Raw genomic sequence first — 25329 nt, 5'->3', positions numbered from 1 at the left:
GGTGCAGCCCCTCGGCCTGGGCCCCACGCGAGGACCTCGGCCGTTGCCCCCCGATGCCGCCGAGGGGTTGGGGCGGCCTTAGCTCTGTCCCCGGCGGCGGGAGGTCCCTGTGAGGAGCGTAACCGTCGCTACGGGCGGCGGCACGAGGCGAGGAGAAAGCGCGCCCCCGCCTCATACCCCCACCCCCCCGCAATCCTCCCAACCGACGCGGAAACCGGCGCCGGCCGAGCAGCTGTAGCCGGCGCGCAGGACGCATGCGCGGCCCCCAGGAGGGCGGGGGCCGGCGCCTAGCGGGGAGCGAGCCGCCGCCGCTGCCCGCCGCCGCCACCGCCGCCTGCGGAGCAGCGGTCTCCGCGCAGCGCCCTCGCTCTTTTCCTTCCCTCTTTCTCTCTCCTCGCGGCCCTTCCCCGCCATGAAGCTGAGCAGCCGCGGCCGGGGATGCTGCGTGGCCGGCAGCCGGGAGCGCGGGCCGCCGCCGCGGAGTCCCTTCGTGCACCAGCTGCGCTTCAGCCCCCTGGAGAAAACCAAGGTGGGGGCGCGCGGGCTCGGCCCCGCCGCGACGTGAGCTGGGCGGCGGGCGGGGGCGGCTCTGCGAGGGGGCGGCGGGGTCCGCGCAGCCGGGCGGGGGCGAGGCCGTGAGGAGAGGGCGCAGGGTGCGCCTTCACTTCGCTGCCGCTTCTCCTCTCCGCTCCACAATTATCATTTTTTTTCTATCGTTATTACGTGGGGGGTGCGGAGGAGCGCTCCTGTAGACGCTCCCTCTGCCATTGTCGAGCTGAGGGATGCGCACCGAAGGATCCCGCCGCTCCGAAGTTTGGCCCCGCGTAAAGAACGCCGGCGGCGCGGTTTGCGCGCTGTGCGGGAGGCGGCGGGAAGCGGTGTGGAAGTGGCGGCGCGGATGGGAACCCCCACCCGCCTTTGCCGCCTCCCCGCAGGGTTAGCAGGGGGTGGGTGGCCCTGGCGGGGGCTTTTGGGAGGATCTGGGTCGCTGCCTGGGTGGAGGAACGCCACGAAGGGCTCCTCGGGTAGGGACCGGCCGGCCGTGTTACTTCCATCGCGGTAGCACTTGAGGAACGTTCGTTTAAAGCTGTTGTTTTGGGTGTCTGAAGCCTACGGTGCCTGCAGCACCACACGCATATCAACGCAGAAATTAAGATCTGCTGCTATTGAACCTGTCACATCAAGACTCTTTGGAGCCAACCTGAATTTAATTTCTCTTTGGATTGGAGTTCGTTGTTGCTTTGCCTGATTGTTGTCTGGGCCCTGAGGACAAGACACACATGGCCCGATTTACAAAACGTTGGAATGTGCCCCGCGTTAAGTACCTGACAGCTAAGGAATTCGTAGCAGGCTGCAATGGAAAGGATTCTTACTTGTTTTGTAATCGAGACGGACCAAGGCTGAATTCAGTGGTTGCTGATAAATTGTTTCAACAGGAACAGGGAGAAGAGGTTTATGTCATTTGTCTCATTCAATTTATACCTGGAGCTTCTTCAATAAATCACAAGGTTGTAATGATTTCAGCATAACCCTGTCTCATCGTTTATGCCACGGTCTCTGTGTAATTAATGAGTTAGAAGTCTGTAACGGAGCAGAGGGAAGCGAAGGTAGCATGTGGTCTTGTGCATTCTGATTGTTTTGTTATAATGAGATACAATGTTTTACTTTGCGTTGTCAATGTATCTTTCTAACGCTACTGTCTGCTTGTTTACTTACAAGGAATTTTAGGTGGACAATCAGGAGGGCAGAGCAGCGGTTTCATAGTATTTCCAGTCTCCTATGAGCTACTCGCACTGTTGATCTGTTTGTCACAACAGATCTCCAGCCACTTCAACTCAGTGACCGCTTGTAGAGCATACCTCCCTCCTTATGTAGGCTGCTCTGGACATCTGTATCATATGTGAGCTTTGCCACTGGGTTTCAAAGGTTTATTTCCAATGAAAACTGTAATCTGTGTTTAAAGCTCTGTAGTCTTTTGGAGTGTGCAGACCAAAGGAACAGCCTCATCAAAGCATGGCTCAGTTTTGCTTTTAAAGTGAACGTTATGGGTGCACAGTGGTACAAAGTCATTTAACCTGGACTTTCTCGTAATCTTATTTCTGCATTTCTATGAGGAAGAATCATGCAAGATGACATACAGAACTGTGACAGAGTTTTTTATTTGCTGTAATGATTCTCTCCTAGCCTCTTTTCTTAATTAAGAAAATGGTTATGCTTGAATTAGAAGCTGCTAAAGGAGAGCTGTGAAACTATTTCACTTTCGTGAAATGCTGCTCTCCCAGAAAAAGAGGCTTCTTGAACAGGGAGGCTCCTTCACAGTCAATTACAGCAGTGTGCATTCTCCTTCACGCAGTCCTGGCCCGTCACTAAGAGTTCAGCATGAAGTATTACAGCTGAACTCACTTCCTGTTCAGCTGGAGGCGCAGACTGTGCCACAGGTTTCTCTGTCAGCTCTGTGAATCTAACAGGGCTCAGTTCTGGGTCTGCGCAGTCTAATCAGAGAAGGCCAGGAATGTGTGGGGACTGGAGGTTTTGTGGAGGTAGTGGGGAAAGAGGACTGGGAGACAAGACTGCTCTGTCTGAGGGACTGTTGCCTGTGGCTGATGGACTATCGGATAGATCCATTATCTTCACTGCCACCTCGTGCTCTGCAAGAGGTTGGATTAACTTTTTTGCTTTTTAATGCAAATCGAAGTAAATGCATCTTGAAACACTTCAGCCTGAGACTGGGCATGAAGAAGTGGAAAATAAATGGACCAAACAACCACAAAGAGGGAAAAGAAGGGCAAAAATAATCCATTTGAGAACTAAGAAATTGTTCAGATCTCTTTATTGGTTTCATAAAAACTGGAGGTAACAATGTAAAAACATTGTGTGTCATACTTCCTGTAGAAATTATGATTATTTGGCCCTAATCTGAGAATAACAGTAGAATAATTTCTGAAGCTACGTGTTTTATTTTCAATACTATCAGGAAAAGATTCTTTCTGGAAGAAAGGTAGACAGACATGGCTTCATTAATCACAAGTTTCATTCATCCGAATATGCTCTGGACAGGTATCTTGTAAGTCAGATGTTGTTACTAGTTAGTCCTAGTGTTACAGAACAGGCAGAAGCATACTGAAGCTCTCACAGAGCATTTGTAGCTTATTTTCCTGCTGCTTTAAAACTCAATATGGTTCCATCTTTCTTGCTTCCAGTATTTCTGGCCTTTATTGCACTAGTGCTGGTGTTCCTCTGGTGTCTTGGTGAGCCGATTTGGCTCATTAAAACAGCAGACTGTTGTGTTTTTCTGTGGTCTGATTGTTTCTCTTTTGTTTTGCTGGGATTGCTTTTCTTCAGTTTAATGAGCTGCGTTGGCTCACTGCAAGCTCAGATGAGTGCTAGAACTGACCCAAGGGGAGTGTGAACAGGACCACCCTCTTTAGCAGCGATGATCGGTTAGGTTGGCTTAGTCACGCATGAAAATATCTACTCCTGTTACTATCTCCATAAATACGTCAATCAGGGCACTTGCAGAGTGGGAAAGCAGGTGGTAAGAGAAGTGTCGAAGGATAAATTTCCTCACTCTTTCAGTGCCATCCTTGTTGAGATGGATTTTAGTTAGCGAAAAAGTGAAAGTGTGGGGCAAGATTAGTCTCTGACATATTTAAAAAGAAAAAAAAAATCAGAGTGAACATGCAGTTCACTGGTCTGTTTTCCTTTGGCTTTGTAGTAATTCGTGGAATTTTTTTTTGTGAATAAGCTACTTAATGATTCCCACTGTATTGTTACTTTCAAAGATGCATCTCTTTCAACTTTTTAATGAGAGGTATGATGTTGACATTCAAGAGACAGGAAACTGAGACAATCACAAAAAGGAAGTTTACTCTGATTCTCAGGCTCGGTGCTTAGATACGTAGAACCTGATGGTTTAGAGAACTTACAAAGGATCTAAGTTTGTATCTGATACCTTCATTTTAAGTTCTTACTCAAATCAGAATGTGGGGCTTCTGAACAAGGAACACATGATACCTTTTTAGTTTAAGAGACTTACCTGGAGGCGAGCTAGATCTTTGTGATCTTCTCAGACAGCCTTCTTCTACCAGCTTTAAGGCTATCCTCTTTCTTTCTGTTGCCCATGGGACTCCTACAGCATACCTCTCAACTTGTTAAAAACTAACTAGAATCCTTCAGAATAAAAGACATTAATTGAGCTGTAGTCAAAAAAGAAAATTGGTCGAGCTGCACCCCCTAAGATAAAGATCCAGATGGATCTTGAGTTTTCTTTAAAATGTGAATATCTGTGTTTTTTAGGTACGTATGAGTGATATTTACAAGAATTCATAATATTAATAACAAATATGTCTGTGTGGCTGAGTGTACTGAATATGTAGAAGTAATGATGACTGTGTAAGACCAGACACTCTGAAACTAAGACATCTGTACAAGGCCAGACCAGGAGTGCAGCATGTCTCCTTCATTTAATCTCTGGTAACAACCAGCAGGGATGGGATCTTCCCAGGTTTTAGGGGACCGAAGCTTTCTTACTCAAGAGGATGTCTGAATGCATGCTGAACTGTTTTGCAAATGCTTGTGTCCTTCCTGATTCCAAACCTTCTTCAGGGGCTGAATGTGGTCCTTCTCTCTCCTAGCAAACTTCTTATGCTGACAGGTATTTCACTGCCACCTGCTTGAAAAAAAAAAGAAAAAGAAAAGAGCAGGGGTCACAGTGGGTACGTGGAACTGCTGCTTGTTTGCTTGCTTTCTCCAAACACAGAAGACCAAGAGACCTTTTCTACACATTTATGACATCATTCAAGATCTTGTGGATGCAGCAGCAGTTTCTCTTCTGCTGTGTGGCTCTGAAGTGAACATGATACAAAAGATGCTGTGCACATACAATTGACTGTACAGGTCACTCCCAGTCAGTCAACTGCCCTTTTGTAACTAACCAGAGAAGGAGACTTGGAGGAGTGGGAGGGAGAGTGCATGAATCTCAGGGAACTGAGTCCTCACCTGCATTTTCCTCTTTATTTTTTTCCTCCACAGCTGGTCCCTTCCTTCTGAGGAACCTGGGAGGCAGCTGCTCTCTTTTCTTCGGTTTGCAGATAAATACTCCCCTATTTTCTGAGTTTTATTGAGTCTCCTGAAGTGTTTGAACCCTTGGTTGTCTCTAGTTTTTTTTTCTTATTATTGCTTCAAATCGATACTTGTGTCTGTGTTTCTCATTCTCCTCATCCAACCTCATTTGCAAATTCAGATCTTGCTTGTCATTTTTTCTTCTCATGCAGCTTCTAGAACTCCTATGTTTCTTTGCACTCATCTATTTCTTCCCTCTTTCCCCACAGTCTGAGTGAAGCTTTATTAAACAGCTGAGGTGACTTAATTGCTCACTGCTACCAGAAGTGATGGTCTTGTCTGTGGACTGTTCTGACTACTGCTACTTAAGGAAGTTAAACTGTTTTATTTGGGGAAAATGTTGTATTCAAGGGGAAAAAAATTATTTCTGATGTGGCAAGCTGAAGTCGTTCACCTTGAAACTGGAATCTTGTTTTGAGTTATGAGATGATGGTGCCAGTCCGAACCATTATTGTAAAATCTAGCTAAAATGAGTGGGCTACCTAGGAAACAGGGAGCTCAGGGTTGTTTTTTTCTGCCGTGCGTTCCCTACATCTACCCTAGACCTAGCTTTTGGGCAGCTGTGGAGTTTAGGGAGCTGTTTTGGGAAGTGAGAAGAAGTGTGAACTGGTCAGTGGAAAACTGAGCTCCATGGTGACTGGATCTGCATCATGGAAGAAGAGGAGAATATGAATGATGCTTTCCACAACAGCCTGGACATGCATCAGATTAAACACGATATGAGGTAGTACCTCATGCCTCATTTCTCAGCCTTGCTGAGCTATTATGATACTGAGAAGTACTTTTCTATGACATCTGAGTCACCTGTGAATGTATACCTTATTTCCTTTGGAATTCTTTCTTCACTTGTTGCCTTTATCCTTTCATAGCATCTTATCTATCTTCTGCTAGCTTCCTCTGTATAGCTAGAGGAGCATTAGTGCTGCCCCAGTCAGCCATCAGTTTATAATTTCACTCTTTCCCCTACCCAGTCATTTGAAGCCGTAACCTCCACTTGCTTTTATTCTGTCCTTTGAGAAGGATGGGATTTTTGGCACCTGCAACTGTTTCTTCTAACAGGTCTATCATTATGCAAATGGTTGTTGAGCTGTGCTTGCTGTAAGGTGGTTCCAGACAACTTAAGAAAGGCCAGGCCCTACATTTGGGAGAATTCTACAAAAGAATATGGGAGAAGTTCCAACACAATATCTTTTGCACTGAAGTTGAAGGCAGAGGTCTAGATGGTTGGGATTGGACTCTCTGATAACTGGAGTGGTGAGAGGAGATGTAGAAGCAACTGGGTTCATTGTGGCTTCTGGAAGAAGACAACTTGTTCAAAATCTCTGCTTTCTCCGGGGTTTATGCCTATTAACACTGATTTGGAGCAGACATTTGCATGTGTATTTGGATGTTTATCTAGGGCCGTTTCTGTACAGCATTCCCCACAGTTTCTGGTTACAAGAATATCCTACAGAGGAGCTGATATCTGCCCCATCCTGGAAAAGCTTTCTAGGTTGGATTGTATTGCCATGTGAGTGCACCTTGCTGAAGAAGTGCACATCACTGCTCTGATGGGCTGACTCCACAACAATTCAGTCAGATTTACAATGCACCCATGCTAAATATTTACTTAATATGCTGCTGCAGAGAAGAAAAAAGATGCGGATGTAGCAGCTAACAAACATTGGCTCTGAAGAAGTGCAGAAAGCTGACTGGTAGTTTTTTAAGACAGTGACTGTATTTCAATTAATTCAGATCTGCGAATACAAAGTCGTTGCACATATACATTACAATTGTTTGATTGGGTTTGAAGCACGTTCTGCTGTTTTTCAATGTTAGGTATTTGTTATTTAAAAATGCAGTTTATAGGAATTACTGTTTCTTGCAGTCTAAAATTGTGTTAGATTAACTCATTTGTTCTTTTTTTTCCAGATTGCCTTCATGACCTTGACTCTATTTCCTATCCGACTCTTCTTTGCTGCTTTTATGATGTTGCTGGCCTGGCCTTTTGCATTCATTGCTTCAATGGGATGTGATGAGCAAGAGCTTGAAAAGCCCCTCTCCTGGTGGCGAAAGTGAGTAACTGATGTAGCACAATACTGATGTAGTGCAGGTACCACAGACATGCTTTCCTTTTCAACATAAAAATACAAACAGTATTTACATATTTTCTTAAGTTAGGAGACAAAAAATACCTAACCGAATACCCTGAAAATGTTTGATCTACCAAATGGCTCAAGAATTACAGGAGGAAAATAGCTAATTGTTTGCCTCTTACTGTTATAGAGGATGTAGAATGAAGCTTTGTTGTGGTATCCTTCAGTTTCAATTACTTCCATAATGTTAAGAAGATTGACACTATGAAATGTGCCCAGGCTTCATATTCTGTTATTTTAAACTGTTTCACTCCATTGTTTCCTTCTCTGTAACGAACTGACAGAACTTCTGTTGATTCTCTGAGGGCTTGCCCCATGCTTTGGTGCTCATTAATAAGGCTGTGCTTGTGTTGATATTGGAATGCTAATTAAGGTACAATGTAAGGTGGTGTTCACCCATCCATGAAAACTGCAGCTTAAGAAGCAAGGGAGGAGTGGTGTACCACTTCTTCTGTAAAAAACATTGAATGTATGAGCTGGCACTAGAGTGAGGGAAGTTGATTGCATTTTGCATCACAGGAGGTAAGGAGGCTGAGAACTGCAGAGACATGTCACTTTACATTTAATTTGGAGTGAATTCAGCATATGACTGAAGGAATAATGGACTGCCTTCAGTCTTGCATACAGTTATTTTCAACATTTATCCATGTGAGGATAATAATCTGCAGAGGTTAGGCTTTGCACCCTGTTGGTTCAAAGTGAATGCTTCTCTTTTCATGACTGTCTAGCAGTAAAGAATACACTCTAAGAGATAGAGGGAAGAAAGTGAAATATTTTCAGAGCTCCCAGGTACATTCTGTGTGCATCCCCCTGTTTAAGAATCTATGCCCTTTGCTGCTGCAGTGAATCCAGGAATGAGGGTTGATGCATTCTAAGCAGTGTTTTAATAGTATTTTTTTGTGTGTGTGGGATCAGCTTATAGGGACTTTTTGGTATTACTGGAAAGCATTATTAGATATTGTATATAAGCAATTCAACAGACTCAGCCCAAATAAAAATTAATTTAATGAAAAAATAAATGTGAACATTATTATGATTTGAAAATATTAATATTCAGGAATGAAATGAAATGGAGCGGTAGCTTACCTTGAAAGTGCTATTAAGCTTACACAGAAAGAAAATCACAGTGTTAGTATGTAAGCTGTGTCTGTATTTTGTCATGCTAATAGTTCTTATATAATGTTTTTTCATCATTTTAGAGTATCCCTGTAGAAGTGTAACTGTTATTTGAACTCTTTTCAGGGTGGTGGACGTTTTGCTGAAAGCTATCATGAGAATGATGTGGCTTGCTGGTGGATTCCACTGGATAAATGTAAAAGGCAGACGAGCGTTGCCGGCAGAAGCAGCAATATTAACTGTGGCTCCCCACTCTTCTTACTTTGATGCCATTCCAGTAACTATGACCTTTGCCTCCATTGTGATGAAAGCAGAAAGCAAAGATATTCCTGTCTGGGGAAGTAAGTTGGTAGACAATCGTTTTTAATTTTTAAAGAAAAAATAATTATTCAGTAGCTTCACTAGTTTGGCATGAGAAGGCCTGACACACAAAGAAAAAATCTGCAATATTTTTTCAACACAACTAATGGAAAAGCAAATTAAGATGGGGCAAAGGGCGGCCCATAGAGAAAGTCTACCAAAGCTGTTTTTTTTCTTTAGTTTGGAGCTCAATCCCAGGAATGTTTCAGGAGTGGAGTCCGCCTGGAAGGTGCGCTGCTCATCTCTCATGCATGAGTAAGCTTGTTTCAGGCAGTTTGTAAAAGAGCAGTAAAGCAGATTGTTGCAGATAACCAAGTCAGTAGTGTTTAAACTATCAGTGTAGATGTTCATGGTATTTTGAGATAGATTTGTGATTTTTATTTACTGATGCAATTGTGCCAAGGATATTTTAGAGCTCTTAGAGTTATGTGCTTCTGACTGAATTGTGTGGGAATACCTTCAAGAAATTCATCCTACTATGTTTAAGGACCAGCAAAGTTTAGAAAATATTGCTGTGTCTCACTGTGTAGATTTTAAGGATAATCTAAAAGAGGGGGACAATTTTAATTTGGCCTTTGACTAGAGATGTGTGAACACAAATGCATAAACAAAAGTTCTGTTGCAACTTAGTGGAATCGGGCTGTTTGTGTTGACATCCTCTAATGTCATTGGACAGTGTGGTTTTAAGAATGTGTTTTAAATCAGCATCTGTCAGTCATATTTCTGAGTGGTTACATCTGGAAGCTTCATATAGGGAGCTTCTTGGCAATGTGCCTCTGCATCAAGTAGAACAGGCCAGAATGGTAGCTGTACCTCAATTTCCTGGAGTATTCTACTAACGAGAGGGTAGTGAAAGATCTGTGTGAAAGTTAAAAGAAACTTTGAACAAAAATAATGTAGGCCTGTGTTTTTGAAAATAAATATATACAAACAAGCATAGTGTGAAATAAAAGAAAAAAAATTAACTCCAATGTCCAGTATTGAAAGAAAATCTTGTTGTGAGATGGTATGTTGTCACTGCTGTACAGTATACAGGTGTCCAGGGTGAACTGGGCTTTAGGAGCAAGGATAGGTTTATCTTTTTTTCTCAGATGCTTCAGTTGGCTGTTTAATAATTGCCTGCTCAGCAAAATAAATTGGTCCATTTACTTTGCTTTTAACTGGACTCTTTGGAGAACTTAAATGATGTAACTGCAGGTCATGTTCTGATACTGACATATGATGAAGTGGAAGAATGATATTCAGCAGAATGCCATAATTGCTGCTTGACATTAGATTCAGAGAAGACTAGTGAAAAAGTCTGAGCTAGAGGGATACAGAGATTGCAGTTGCTTTGGATTTAGCACAAATAATGTGCTGAGAAGTTCCAACTGCTTCTTATATATCTCATTTTAAGGTAAAGCTTCAGTTAAAAGTGTAAGACTTACTGCAATCAAATCTTAAAACTATTCACTTGATTTTTTTTCACGTGTGAGCAAAAACAGTTGCAAAAGAACAAAAAAAAAACAAAACAAGAAAGCTTTATATAGAGAGTTGATGGAATGTTACTGGTATATATAGCACATATTTATATTAAAAATCTTAGTATTTTTTTTCCTAAATAGCTGCATTTATTTTACATTGTGCAGCCACAAAATTCATGTAATCCATTATGAAGTGTTTAGAAAAATGCCCTGGAAACTAGGCATGGCAGAAGTCGTAACTGGGATTCAGAGTTCAAAAAACCCTTTCCTTTTAAAAACAAAACAAAAACTAAAACCTTTTGTATGAGCAATATTAATTACAATAGTTTATGGTGTTAAAGGAAATGGACCTTAAGAAAGTGGTAAGGACTCACGAATATTTGATTTAAATTTTAGTGAAAATTTCTTAGCAGAGTGAGGTGGTTGTTTTTTATATACGTATTATATATAAATTGCTTGAAAGATGTTTTCTGTGGAGCAGATGCTACTGAGCATCCTTTCCTTCTTTGATCTTGTATTTAATTCTAATGTTATTTATACTTCTCTACAAAAATAAGTTAGAAAAAAAGCAACCCATGCTGCTGGGCCTCTTACACTCTGAAAATGTGGCCATTTTTTCTGTATTTCTCAGTAAACTGTCAACTCTTCAGGCACACCTTGAATTTCTTAGAGAAGAATCGGTTTTTATGTTCTTCAGTTCTGTCGATCTTGTGAACTTCCTAAACCAGCTCCAGTGAAGTTGTGGAGTCAGCCACTGATAATGCTAATCTTGCTGTCTCTTAATTGAGGATTGTTAACGGTCACTTGGAATTTTCTGAGAAGTTTTGAATAAAGAGCATCCATTTAATTATGAGCTGACTTCTCAGAACATGACAAATGAAGCAAGGGAGGAAACTTCAGGTAATCTCAATGAGTAAGGACTTTGGGTGAAGGCATGATCTGCATTGAAACATGTATGGATGTCTGCTGAATATATGTAGTAGATAATGTAATGACACTGTTATCAGGACATTATACGTTGTTTACTAGAAGGATCAGGTGGTGTAGCAGGCAAGGAAAGATCGGAATGCTAATGGGTTACTAGGATTGTTTCCAGAAGTACTTGAATGGGCAAGCTGCCTATATTCTACCCTTTCTTTGCCAGTCATAGAATATTAATCTTTTGATCCACTGACAATTTTAGTCCAGTTGATTAAAAGCTTTTTTTTTTTAATGGGATTGAAAGTATTCAACAGGTGTTTGTGTATGACTGTTTTATTGCTTTCTAACTTGAAGGCAGTTCTCCTGAGCCATGTAGCACAGCTTAAGAATCAGACTTAACTCATGACTTCTTCAGACAACTTTCTTCTTTTTAGGAAAAGAAAACAAACAAAATCTTTTCTTGCTCTAACAGAGTTATGAAGAACTCTTCAGTTAGTGATTAGTACAAGCAAAGAAAATCACCCACTTGATACATGTGCAGTGAGTTAAGCTCTCTGGAGAGGATCTGCTTGTCCAGAGTCCCCACCTGAAGTCTTTTATCCAGCTCTGGCATCCACAAGTACAAGAAAGATACTGACCTATTAGAGCAGGTCCAGAGAAAGGCCATGAAAATTATCAGGGGCCTGGGAAAGCAATCATCTGAAAAAAGGCAGAGAGATTTGGGGTAATTCAGCCTGGAGAAGAAAAGGCTTTGAGGAGATCTCACTGTGGCCTTTCAGTGCTTTAAAGGAGGCTCATAAGAAAGATGGAGAAAGGCTATTTACCGTGACCTGTAGTGGCAGGGCAGGGAGTAATTATTTCAGATTGAAAGAGGGTAGATTTGGATTGGATATAGGGAAGAACATTTTAATGATGGTGTACTGGAACCGGATGCTTAGAGAAGTTGTGGTTGCCCCATCATTGGAAGTGTTCTGAATCAGATTGGATGGGGCTTTGGGTGTCTCCATGTCTCCATGTTGTGGAAAAATGTTCCTGCCTGTGGCAGAGGATTGGACAGGATGGTCTTGAAAGTGCCCTTCCAAGCCATTCTATGAAACATACTTTAGATTGTAGTGATTTTGATTTTCAATTTAAAAAAAAAAAAAAAAAGGAAGAAAATAAGAAAATCAGCATGTAGTAAGTTGAGAATGCCCAGATAGTCTGTGCTCATCGCTGTCATACTGAAGTTTGGCTTTTTAGCATTTTGATAGGTTGGAATGGAAAGTTCAGTACACCAGTACTGTGTAAGCTGTGTAGCCCAAGGAAGAAAACATCTGTGAATCTGTGGCATCTGATGTTGGCTGAGGAAGTTGAATCCATTCATTCATTAGCATGGGTCCTTATATTTTACTGTTTGATATATTGGACCTCTCTTCAAGTCAGAACAAGATCTTTCTGTGAATTTTGGATGATTTGGATGATGGCTTGAAGTGTTCATTGCTAATGTGGAAAATACTTCAAAGAGAAGTGAAGGGGATTTATCAGCAAACACAGTTTGGCACGATTTGCTTGTTGGACAACTTTTGTAATTCAGTATTCTTCAATGATTTCAACATGTAAAAACTAAACTAAATTGATAAGCTAATATAAGCTTGAAACAGCTGCTTCACATTTGTAACTTCATCCTTGAATACAGGAATTTGGTACCTGTGAAATGAACAGAAGAATATGTTAGTCAACAGAAATTTGTAAAGGAAGAGGAGGCAATTTATACTTGGCAGAATACAGAAGAGCTGTAGAGGAAGGGAAAAATCATACAATGCTAAAATAACTATCAGTTTTTTTCCATATCTTGTAGACTTAAGAATTTTGGTTTAAGTTCACCTTTTGAAGGTACTTTATAGTCCTTTATTGAGCATCATGTCTAAGGGATAAGTAATTCTATGGGAAGTATTTATACGTTTTTATCTTTTGAACTTAAAAGATACCAAATTACTTCCCCATTATTTCTGTGAAAAATTCTGCAACCCCACTCCAGTTGTTCTTTTTCCTCATCCACAATACTTTTAAGAGCACCGTGGTACAGCTGTAGCTCTTCAGTGAGAATCTCACACTTAAATACTGCAGAGATTCATCAAAACAGTCCTTTTATGTGTTATAAATCTGCAGCTTATAATAGTGTTAAGGTCACCAGCTTGAATGCCAGCATCCTGTGTTGGCATTGTAGCCTGCCTGGAGGACACAAATGAGCTCCAAGGAGTATTTTGAATGTATTGCTAAGCTTATTCATTTCATAAAGGCCAATCTGTGTTCTGATTATCTTTATAATAGTTCCCTAAGTAAAATCTGCTCACTTAATTTCTTCTATTATTACAAAAAAAAAAAAAAAGCCCTGTTACAACAATTTGTCTTTTAAAAAGAGCCATGGAGCTCTGAAGTTTCTTGTTCATTCCATAGCCTGAATTCCATTATTTGGACCTCATGCAAAAGAAATGCTGGGGGAAGGCTGAGGATGGTGAGGGTTTGTTTCTTTTAGTTGCTGTAGGTTTGTTTTATATTGCAACAATAAGGGAAACTCAGGACTAGCATCAATTAGAAACAAAGCAGAGTTGTGAAACTATTTAAGTGTGGTTTTACTTCCATTTCTTTGTTTGTTCCTTTTTTTTCCTTTGTGGTTTTTTTCTGTGTGTGTGTGCTGGGGTTTGTTTTTTTAACCTTCTCAGAACAGTAGCCCTAGCTGGCCCATGATGACCTTTGCTCCTCTAGCTAATACTGTGGATACTGCCCAAGAACAAGCATGTAGAAAAAAGTACTAGAGTGTTGTATGGCAACTTCTCTCTGATTAGCTGTCTTCTAGGCTTCAGCAACTTGTGGGATAAAGGTAATTATTCCAGCAGGTGGTCAGATGTTGGGCATTTTCCTGTGAGGTGTGATGGGTTGGTTTCACAGAAGCATAGAACAATTTTGGTGAATGCTGGTGCAACTGCCAGCGAGGTGCCAACAGAACTAGAAGCTTCTGCTGAGTGCACAAGTGTCATTCTTCACACTTGTTTTTCTTTTTTTTTCCCCCTCACACATTAAGCACTGGCTGATCCATTAATGCAGCAAGTTTATCCTTGCCAAAAGAAGATTATACAGCTAGTGCCAGTGAATTTATCTCGGGAGCAGTTGTAAATATGCAAACTGTCTTTTATACTTGTTTTAGGCAATCAGGTTAGCTAATTATATAGTAACTTAAACCTTTGAGTAAGGCTACAAGATATGAACATGATAAAAAATGTATATAAATACAGTCTGCTGAGCTTAAAGCATGAGATAGTAGAGTATACTTGCAGATGCTTTACCTGTAGCACTCTTTGATATTGCGGAAGCTGTAAATACTGGGTTTCTGTTCTTTTTCTTTTAGGAGGTTTCAGTATCCTTGTGATAAACATGCATGGATTGATTTCTGACTCTTGTTCACTTTCAATTCCTGTGTGTAAAAATTTTCCTGTATATAACCAGTAAGCCACAAAAGAAATGCCTGAGACCTGATTAATCTAAGGAACAGGCAAACAGGTGACAGCTCAGAACATAAGCATGTTTTTTTTCTTTTGCACTGATTCCCCCGGAAAAGATCACATAAACCATATATGCAGTGTATTTGATGGCGTACCTGCAATTGAATTTGAGCTATCATAGGAAACAAGAACTCTAAAGAAAGTAGCATTTCAGGCCACAAGATTTGCTTCTGGTAACAGTTGCACCAGCAGGCTCCTGCTGCTTTGCAGGGAGAGAGGAGGGATAGGTTTTGCAGGAGGAAGAAACTAGCTATAGTCAATCTGCTTTGCTACAGAGAGCTGTGATATGTACAAAACTTTTAAATTGTGATGTGTGTCCATCTATTGAAGATTAAACAAGTCAAGTGCCAAAATCGTGAAAAAGGTTTTCCACATAGGAATTCATGAAAATAATTCAATATAACTCCACTATTTCAGCTGAGAATTGAAGTTTGTAATATACAGTTATATTCTTGTGTCAGAAATTCTCTAGAGGACTGTTGGTGTGTGTGTGAATCTTTTTCGAAGGAAGTTGGGGGAAAAAAAAAAGCTGTTATGCTTGTTTTTTGTTTTTCTTTCTTTTTAGCTCTAATCAAATATATCCGACCAGTGTTTGTATCTCGGTCAGACCAGGATTCTCGCAGGAAAACTGTTGAAGAGATAAAGAGACGTGCTCAGTCTGGTAAATGGCCTCAGGTACTGTACAGTACTACTGTGTGTCAGGTGACATTTGACGTTGTCATGCTTTTGGATATGCAGGATGCTTTAGGTGTTTTCTTGGGGGTGGACTTCCCCCTTCTGTGGAATATCAAAGATGACTTTCTAATCTATACAGAACAACTGTTACAGTAACTTTTCATTGTAGTATTTTTCAAAGGGAGTCTGGGTAAGTTCCTGGGAAGAGAGTTTTATCAGGTGCTGCCAAGTGGACAATCCATGTCAAGTTTTGGAAGTCCCATGAAGAAAAAATAATCATATGCTTGGTAAAATAGCTGGGGAGTGTCATGTGTTGTTGCTTTTCATATTGTGACATAGCATATTGTCATTATTGGAGATAGAATATTGGCCAAGATAGTCCAAGCATTTCAAATGTTCCAATAGCTAGAATATGCCTCTGTTGGGCCACATAGTGAGAACACTTTTAAATTGTCTGGGTTTTTTTATTCATCGTGAACGTGACTGCTTGTAACGTGCTTTGGAAGACAGTAATGAGGAAGAAGGCATAACTACCTAAGGTCTACAGTTTATTGAAGCTTGTGATTACTTTGAAAATGTGAAGCGTTCTTGTGAATTTTTTAGATTAAGATAGCAAGATAGCTTTCTTTAATGGCGTGGTTACTTCCACAATGGTTAGGTACACATATTGGACTATAAAGACATAAACAATGACAGAAAGGTGATGCATAGCTGTTACTGCATCACTTTCACCAATATATTTGAAATATGAAGAAACTGAACTGCAAAGCTGAAGTGATTTCTAGACCATCTATAAAACTAGTACAAGTGTAGGCAGTAAAACCATTAATGATAGTTCTCGCCCATTGGTTTGTCCCTTTATGATGTGTATTTATTTCCTTTAAGTGTCTCAGCAGAGTTTCAGCAGTTCATGGCTTTTTGCCAAGGTATTTTTTTAAACAAGTTTCATTTTTTTTTCACAATTTAATATCTTCCTCTGAATTTGTTTTAACTTGAACATTTTTCTTCTTGTTAGAATTCTGTTCAGATATTTTAAGCCTCTATCATTCTGATATCTGTATGCAAGCCAAATAATAAATGTATTAAATAGACACCAATCTTCCTTTTCCTAGCCTGTAAGAAGACTGGGTGCAGGAATTTTGTTTTGTTGTGGGACATTGTATACTTTACAAACACACAAAACGTTTATGAAAATTCAGTCTAATGCACAAGTTTTCCTAGTCCCTGTTAATGTTCTGATAGAATCGAAGGTAAAACTTTGAATGAAGGCAAACTTATCTAATGTAGTCAGTTAACATGTCTTTCAAAAAGATGTGTTTATAAATGAATCCCCATTCAAATATTTCTTAAGTCAACTTTTTTCTTTTACTTCAAGATAATGATATTCCCAGAGGGCACATGCACAAACCGATCCTGTCTAATTACATTCAAGCCTGGTAGGTATGATGCTCATTTCTCTGTTCTCTACAGAATGTTCTTGTATCTTCAGTTTCTGAAATGCCACTTGCATTGTAATTTGTTTGCTGTTGCAGAAATTGAGTTATAAATCTTGTAATAGAGTGGGCAGAAATTTCCAGATACTGTGGAAGAATTATGCTTTTGCTGTTAAGCAAAACATTTATTTGGATAATTCAGATTTTTTTCTTGCCTTCTGTGATTCCTGAGAGCTGCAGGTTTCTTATTTAGTGTTTGTGTTTGAATTTATGCCCCTTGAGTCTTGCTGCATTTAGATACAACGTAGTGGTATCAGCTGGTATCCATTTCAGACTGCTGTGGCATGTTTCTTTGTAGTGTTTGTTGCTGAGTTGTGTTCTGGTGAAGACAGCCCAAGAATCCTACCAGTATAGCACTGTTGCAGAGACTGCCTTTTTAATGCAAGATATTGTATTAAATATGTGCATTCTAGGCAGTTTACAATTAGTAGAACCCTGTTATCTTACAAATACATAACAATGACCACTACCAGAGGTGTGAACTGCAGTTATAATAGGATTATTAACATTGCAATGATCTACCAGTGTTTGTTAGAAACTTGCCTTTGTGGTGTAAGTAGGAAGATAAAAGTGAATAGGCTGTAGTGAGCAAATCAGCTGTGAATGTGTTTGCCTCTTCCTAGTTTTCTGCCTAATTCATTGTATTCCCTTCTTATTGTGTCTTATTTTTTGTTGCTTGCAACTTGGATATCTGTATTGGAATATAATGAATCAGCATTGTGATTCTGTGCTCTGATTAATTTGGCTGAAGGAAACTCATTATACCCTAACAAAACTTTTACAAAACTTTTCCTTATCCCCTCTTAACTTTTACCTTTTAGATGAATGAGTGATGGTTAGAAGAACGTCCACTTCTGTTGCTCTTTCTTCTACTCCTCTCAATCTTTTCCTCTTCTCTAAATCCCAACCATGCTTTGAAAGTCTATCTAAATTCTTCATTAAAGCCTCGATTCCCTTCTTCCCTTCTGTTCCATAGACATTCCAGCCACCGGGTATCATATACTTTTTGCCTCAAATCCACTGTCTTCTTCTCTGGTCTGGTACATGCTGCTCTGTCTGCCTCTTGACTGTTTCACTTTTCCTGCTGCGACTTCCATCCTCCACTAAATCTTTTCTCAAGACATCTCAGTTATATCAAGTAACTTCAGGTCTCCATTTGAATAACTGCTTTGAGGGTGCCTTTACCTGTTCTGCTCTCATGCCCTACATTCATTATACTAATTATACAGTTTTGTTTGTGTTTATGCAAGCTAGTTTTAGAGGGAAAGCTATCTAACTTTGTATAAATGGTAGTGTTGTCACATACCTCTTAGATTTTTGTCATCTTCTGGTTCTTTCTAAAGTTGCTTAAGCTGTGTTTCTTGGAGACAGAGAGAATAGGAAGCATAAGTGGGCCAAGTACTGTATCTTTGCAGGATACCATTCAAAAGTAGCCTTCGTTAAAGATGTTTATATTCCATTAACAATTTTTTTTACACCCATGTAATTATCCGTTTTAAAATAAAATAAATAAAATGTGAAAAATAAATGAAATGTGAAGCATACAGTACGTGATCAGTGCAGTACAGAACATCATTCTGTTCTCAATTTTAATTGGAATATTAGGCAGCATTTACTACATTGCATACAAAACATGATTTGAATCACGGAATGGCCTGGGTTGGAGGGGGCCTCAAGGATCGTGAATGTCCATTCCCCTGCCACAGGCAGGGCTACCAACCTCCACGTGTAATACTAGACCAGAACTAGAGATATCTCTTAAAATCAAACTGTTTTCACAAGAAAAAGAACCATATTGTTAACATGAAGCGGCACTTCCGAACAGTAGCTCTAATTCAGTATATTCTGTTACACTGTACAATAAACAAATAGGCCTCTGAGGTGAACTAAGGTGAGGAAAAAATAAACTTACCCTGTTATTTTGTAAATGATGCACTTGCTTTAAATGGGTGTTGCTCAGGTAAGTGTAGATAGCTTTTTACATTAGAAAGCTCCGATTCTTCACCAGAAGATGCTGTTGATCATGGGAATTGTTCTGACTTAACTATTTCTTCTGTACCCATGTTTATTTCATTTATGAAGTTTGGTACCAAGCTTTGAATTGTGGCATGGCAATTTATGTAAATGGAGGATAATGTAGAAAATACAAGCAAACATTTTAACTACTATCTTTTGAAAACATGGTTATCACTCTGCAGTGCTTTTTAAAAATTACTCTGAGCCTACTTTACCTTATTTTTTCTCTATCAGCTAATTCCTATGCATATCTATCTGACCATTAATCATGTAATCCTTTCTTTACTGCAAAAAAGTCTACTGTACCTAAATCTACTGTACCTTCTAGGAGCATTTATTCCTGGAGTTCCTGTACAGCCAGTGGTTTTACGTTACCCAAACAAACTGGTAAGTTCAGCTTGCAGTGTAACTGGAAATCTAGTGCGTTTTCTAAATTCACAGATACTTCTGTAATTTTTTAGGTCAGACAATTAGGTTTATAAATTTAGAAAGTATTTATAGATGCCTATTTGCTAAGTATACATTCTGTAAGCCTCTAGCAGTGTAAATAACTGAAAATTTACATGCTTTTTCTTTAATTAGGTTGCTCCATTAAATGAGTGCTTTAAATGTTATTTGGGATGTTGCAAAAAGTATTGTGTATTTGACAAGACGTAAATCATTTTTTGTCTAGGATCTTTGTTGTGTTTTCTGTTATTGCTCTGTATGCTAGAGTGTTTTCTTCATTCATTGCTGGAAGATGTTTCTGCACCTTCTGCCTGTGGAGATGTTAGATACAAATTAATACAACTAGCTAAATGATAATAGAAAAAATAAGTTAGGGATCTTTTTATAAAGTGTTTGACGCATTTTTATAAGGTGGCTCCTTGTCTGTGCTTCACATTTACTTTGCATTTGGTTGAAGAGTGCTAGATGCTAGAGTGTTTGAAGTAGCCTTTCAGTATAAAATCAGGTTAAGGTAAAATGTGAAGTGTTAATTACAATATCTAAATTTAACAGTTGTTACAAATTTTTGTGAAGTAAGGGCAAAGAAAGATAAAGCTCTTGTGATCTACCTTCAAGATCAAGAAGGATTCTTTTTTTTCAGTTCACCATTCTTGTTGTAGATACTTTCTTGTCCTACTGCAAGAATCAGATCGTTCTTCATACCTTAGTTAATTAGGTGATGTTTCCAAGTGAACTTTGTTAGGGTGCTGTGACAAATACAGTAGCCTATTATGCTCAGGTGGGGTAAAGTGCATTGTAGCAAGCTGTCCATGACATTTCATTACATAATTATTTCCAGGAAAAAGATTTTCTCCATAGTTTTAAAATTTTCTATCAATTTCAAACGTAAGGTATATGCCTTACATCATACTTAATATACTTTTTACTCCTATTTTATATTGGTTATAACAATATCAAACCATACAAGGCTATCAGACATTAATTAGCAAGTATCTTCAAAAATATATTATTGTACTAAAATGTCCTTATTGTCTGTAGTACATAATATGCAGTGTTTGTAAATGAATATTAAATGTTTCTAATGCTCTATTAACTGTAACTGTAAACTTCTTATAATAAAATAGATCAGTGTGAATTTTCTGAGCTCATTCCTAATTTTTAATGTTGTTGTAAAATGTCTTAAACCTATAAATATTCATATAGATAGCCAAAAGAGGTGGCCTGTATGTGTGTGCAGCTTTACTTGTTCTTACTACTTGTAATTACTGTAAAGCACTGCTGAGTTTTTGGTGCCTTGCTGGGTAATTTAACCTCCTAAGATCTCTTCCATTGAGAATTGAGGCAAGAGGATAATTACTGTCACTATTTAAATTCAGATTTGCTTGGGATCTGCAGAAGAGTTGTAACAAGTTTGAATGAGGAGGGAAAGGAAGAGGATGATTTCATGGTATATGAAGATGAGATTTCTGACTAGGATGCAGTTAAGAGTTGAGTAGCAGGAAAGAAGAATGGAGTAGGGAGAGAATACTTTGTTTTGTGGGCTAGCGCTGCATTTCTAGCAAATTTTAATTGTCTGTGGCTTCTTTGTCATCTTGTCTGACAACTGCATATTGTAATTATATGTTTACAAAGGAATTTATCATTAAAATCTTTTCTTAGCCAGTGAACTGTAGTTAGGCATTGCATGCAGTTTTTCTCTGCTGCTTTTAGCTTGAACTAGCTGTTCTGTTCTGCCTTCAGAGCTCAGATTTCTCAAAATAGGGATGAGAACAGTTTTGGAATTGAGTGCACCTGACAGACTGGGGAGGCTTTTGCAGATCAAAGCTGTGGGTGAATGTCGCTGGTTTGTGTACTCTTACGTGCTTATTTCCTTGTACTCTGTGCATTCAAGAACTAAGTAAAGTACTGGAAGAGACTGAAATGTGGCGGGGGGGGGAAAGAAAATCATTCTCTTATAGCAAAAGAATTATGAATTTATGCCAACTAGAAATAGATTATTTTCTGTCAAGGTTGCCCTTCAACATCTTTGTAAGGCCTTGTGACTTTGCAGCAGATGATGTCTCTGGTTCTTTGCCATTGTTTATTTAGGAATAATAGTATTTTAGTCTGTTGCTCCTCTTGATGTAAGATCAGAAAGAAATTAAGGCTTAAAATTAAGGCTTAATTTTAAGCTTACTTCTGTTTTCCTAGCCCATTAGTTAATAGTTTATGTACACTATTAACTATATTTTAAGTAAAGGAAATACTGTGTTATTCTCATCCTTTAACAACGCAGTCCTTTTGCAATTCATTTTTACACTAATTCCCTTCATTGTGAATGTAGCTCTTCCTTTTTTTGAATTTTCTGTCTGTGCTGGTAATTAAGGGGGGCTATCTGCTTTTCTAAATATCAGAGCCATTTTAAATATATTTTGATGTCCAAGCTTCCTCTGAAGTTAACTGTGCTATTTGATGTAAGGTTTGACATCATCTCTGCAGCATCACTGTACCAGGGCTGTATGGGTGTAATTTAACATGCTGATTCTCATTCTGCTGCAATGCTGAATTTTATAGTTGCTGCCTGATATAATTCTCAGTATTTTCTTATATCAAATATAAATAATGTGAAGTATATTTTTCCACTTAATTCAAAGGATCAATTATATAAATAGAAAAGTTTCAAAATGTACTTTCAGTGTTATTGAAGTGCGTACTGTGCCAGTGCAGTGCATGAGTGAGTACCAGAATAAACTGGTAGCTGTGATAAATATTAAAAATATGTAAGCCAGATATGGAAAATACCACTTCTAGTCTTTGACTTATTCTTTTTATCATAAAAATATTGTAGGCAGGAGCCTACTGAAAAGCAGTTCTCTTTCGTGAAGCACATGATTCACTTTTCCAGTAGTGAGCATTTACTTCTTATTCTTGCTTCATCTTAACACTGTCAGTGAGAAAAAGCATGCCTGTCTACTGTGGCATTCACATTGGTAATTTCTCACAACATTGTTGATTAAATATGGGACTTCAAATTTGTCAGTGGCTGGATTCTGAAAAAAATTGTAGTGATCTTTTGCCTGAACAAACTCATAGGGGCTTGTGTTTTTATCTTGTTTTATATTCCTCTGCATTGCTGTAGTTTAGGGAGCTGACCTAGAATCATCATAAAATCATAGAATGGTTTGGGTTGGAAGGGACCTTTAAGATCATGTAGTTCCAGCCCACCTATAGTCAGGGACATCTCCCTCTAGATTAGGTTGCTCAAAGTCCCATCCCATCCTGGCTTTGATTGCTTTCAGGGAGAGGGCATCCCTGGGCAACCTGTTCCAGTGTCTCACCACTCACAGTAAAGGATTTTTTAAGCATATGTAGTGTGGTGTTCCACATGGTAAATCTAGTATCTGATGAGAGAGAACATCAACCCTCTCCAGTGGTCTGAGTTTACAAATGGAAACTTTGTGGGGGGAAAAAAATGAGTCCATAAAGTGCTTGATTGCAGTAATATCAGAAATATCAAAAATGCCAGAAGGATTTTGTGGAGTTTTTATGTCTATAGTTTTGCTGTTAAACAACATCACTGCATGGAGAAGTCTGCTTTCATGCACCTGTGCTAATTGCTGAAGATGGAACACTTTTTCATATCTTGATTTTTATAATTACTGCAGGACTGCCAAGAATTTGTCTTTTCTTTCATGAAATATTGATGTTATTCCAGGCTGTTGCATTTCTCAGTGCTGCTTTCACTCGAGATGGATTTTTTGCTTAAAATTGTGATTAAAAGGGGTTTAACTTTCTTTTTCAAGATCATGGCACATACTATCACCTAAACTCTTCAAAATATGTTTGTGTGGTAGTACTAGAACTAAACTAGAACGTTTTTTCTTAGGTTGATAAAAATATTTTTTCCTTCTCTTTTGTGAAACTGAATTTCCTGAGTCCTCTTAACTTTCTTTTAGTGACTTGTACTTTTTTTCCCCCCAGTTAATTGGAACAATAACTTGAAACTTGTTTTCAGGCTTTTGCCTGAAAATCATGTCTCCAGGCATTGCAGTTTTTTTTTTCATATGATACTTCTTAATCTTAGTTAATATTACTGTGATCTCTACTGTAATCTACTTACTTGTCAGTACTCCTTTCCAGCTCTCTGTTTTCTTTTATTACTTGCATCTTGTTAATTTCTTTCACTGTTCTTTGCCCTGTTAGGGTTTTACACCCATATTTTGTTTTTGTTTAGATGTTTTGTTTTGGATTATACCATGAAGGTATAACCTTTATTTCTTTCAAGACCTTCTTAATGCAGTAAAAAAGCTAGATGCCAGTGGTAGTTGGCAGTAATTTCTGAGTAGCAAAAAGGTTGGAACTCAAAGGTTAGACATCACCCTGTACTTGTTCACTTTTGAGCGTGGTTATAGTTCTGCATTCCAAAAAACATTCCCACAGGGCTTTGGGATTTGGAGTTGTGAACTTGTTGTCTCAGCCAGCTAAAAATGCTTCTGGTCTTGCTTGACAGCAGATTGATGAGTTTAGATGTCTTGTAGCTTTTAGTTCTTGGATCAGACAGACATATATTCCCAGTGGGCATCAGGATGACCGTGAGCCAGCACTGTGCAATATGGGTGAGTGTGAAGAAGATGGAGCCAGGCACTTTTCATTGACATCCAATGATAGGACAATGGGCAATGGGTTCTTCAAGCTGGAACATAGGAGGTTCCACATAACTACTAGGAAAAACCTTCTTCATGGTGAGGGTAACAAACTAGAACAGGCTGCCCGGAGAGGTTGTGGGTTCTCCTTCCCTGGAGACATTCAAATCCTGCTTGGATGTGTTCCATAATGTATGCCTAATCTAGGTGTTCCTGCTCTGGCAGGGGAATTGTATTAAATGATCTTTTGAGGTCCCTTCCAATATCTGACATTCTGTGATTCTGTGATGCATGCCCTTACTGAGAAAAGTGGGAAAAATGCTCTTTTGAAGTAAGACATAAGGTCTTACTTGTCCTAGTAATTCTTCTTAGTTGAGAAGACTTTCCTTCAGTCATCTGTACAGGTCCCAAACACTTTGGAAGTACCATAGAGTTCATACCTGTTGCTGGGAGATCCAGCTACTACGTTGGGACACTTAAGGAACAGCCTAGCCAGCTAGATTGGTCAGGAAAAAGCACATGGAGTAAGTATCTCAAGTAAAATCGGCTTTTGTTACCATAACTTTATTTTCCAATATTAGAAGTTTTTGATGAATCACTGGATCTTTAGATGTTTTATAAATACAGATTTTTATGTGCTTAAGACTTGAGTTACTGAGTATTTCCTAGCTTCGTAAGAGCAGTTGATTCTTGGCATCGCTGGCTTACTCTTATTGGGACTAAGAACTGTTAGAAAGAGAGTATTGAATTTTCCATGAAAATCTCAGTCATATGTCATCAGCTAAACTATCCATAGTGTCACAAGTTTAAAGTGCAATAATTAACTGCTGTGCTTCCTTTTCTTAGGACACGATCACATGGACATGGCAAGGTCCAGGAGCGTAAGTGGTTATATTTTATTGCTTGAATCATTGTTGCTTTCCTTAATTTGGCTTTATTGACGTGATTTGTAGGAATATATAGTCAAGTAGTAATCGCTGGATGCTGGTGTGGGATTTTGTCTTTTATATAATATTCCATAGGTATGGTAATATTCAGTTAGAAGAATCCAGTTATAAATGATGGACTTCTGATGCTAAGTTTCTGATAGATTGCAGGATAGATTTTTAGGAGGTTTATTTCATTTTTTTGTTCTGCTTTGCATATTTTATTGTCTGCAGATCAGTTTGAATTCTCTGTATGGCTTTTATTTGAAATTGGTCTAGTCCTGTGAAGGCAGTCATCCCATTTACAGAGTGTGTAAATACCATTTCTGTTGTCTTGACTGATTGTAACTTTGACTTATTTAAAACAAAATGTTATTTTAGAAGTTCCTTAGCAAATTAATGTAATGTAAGATATACAAGGGAGGAGTTTGTCTTCTTTTAAAAATGTGTATACATACATGCAGACACTCTTTCCACATTAGAGTTCATTTAAAA

General features: G+C 39.1%; 1 protein-coding gene across 1 annotated transcript in view; it reads left to right on the top strand.

The window, feature by feature from the left end:
- The first annotated feature begins 271 nt into the window (after positions 1-271).
- LPCAT1 (lysophosphatidylcholine acyltransferase 1) overlaps positions 272-25329 on the top strand; it is a 59670-nt gene continuing 34612 nt past the window's right edge. Inside the window, exons 1-7 of the mRNA XM_052704717.1 lie at positions 272-529; positions 7033-7175; positions 8499-8713; positions 15221-15330; positions 16706-16766; positions 19168-19226; positions 24755-24789. Of these exons, the coding sequence (XP_052560677.1) occupies positions 413-529; positions 7033-7175; positions 8499-8713; positions 15221-15330; positions 16706-16766; positions 19168-19226; positions 24755-24789 (740 nt within the window). The 5' untranslated portion in view covers positions 272-412. The remainder of the gene's footprint in view (positions 530-7032; positions 7176-8498; positions 8714-15220; positions 15331-16705; positions 16767-19167; positions 19227-24754; positions 24790-25329) is intronic.

Source organism: Tympanuchus pallidicinctus, unplaced genomic scaffold, assembly GCF_026119805.1.
Source record: "Tympanuchus pallidicinctus isolate F22 unplaced genomic scaffold, pur_lepc_1.0 scaffold5, whole genome shotgun sequence".
In the NCBI taxonomy this organism is placed as follows: domain Eukaryota; kingdom Metazoa; phylum Chordata; class Aves; order Galliformes; family Phasianidae; genus Tympanuchus; species Tympanuchus pallidicinctus.
This window is presented reverse-complemented; position numbering and strand designations above follow the sequence as displayed.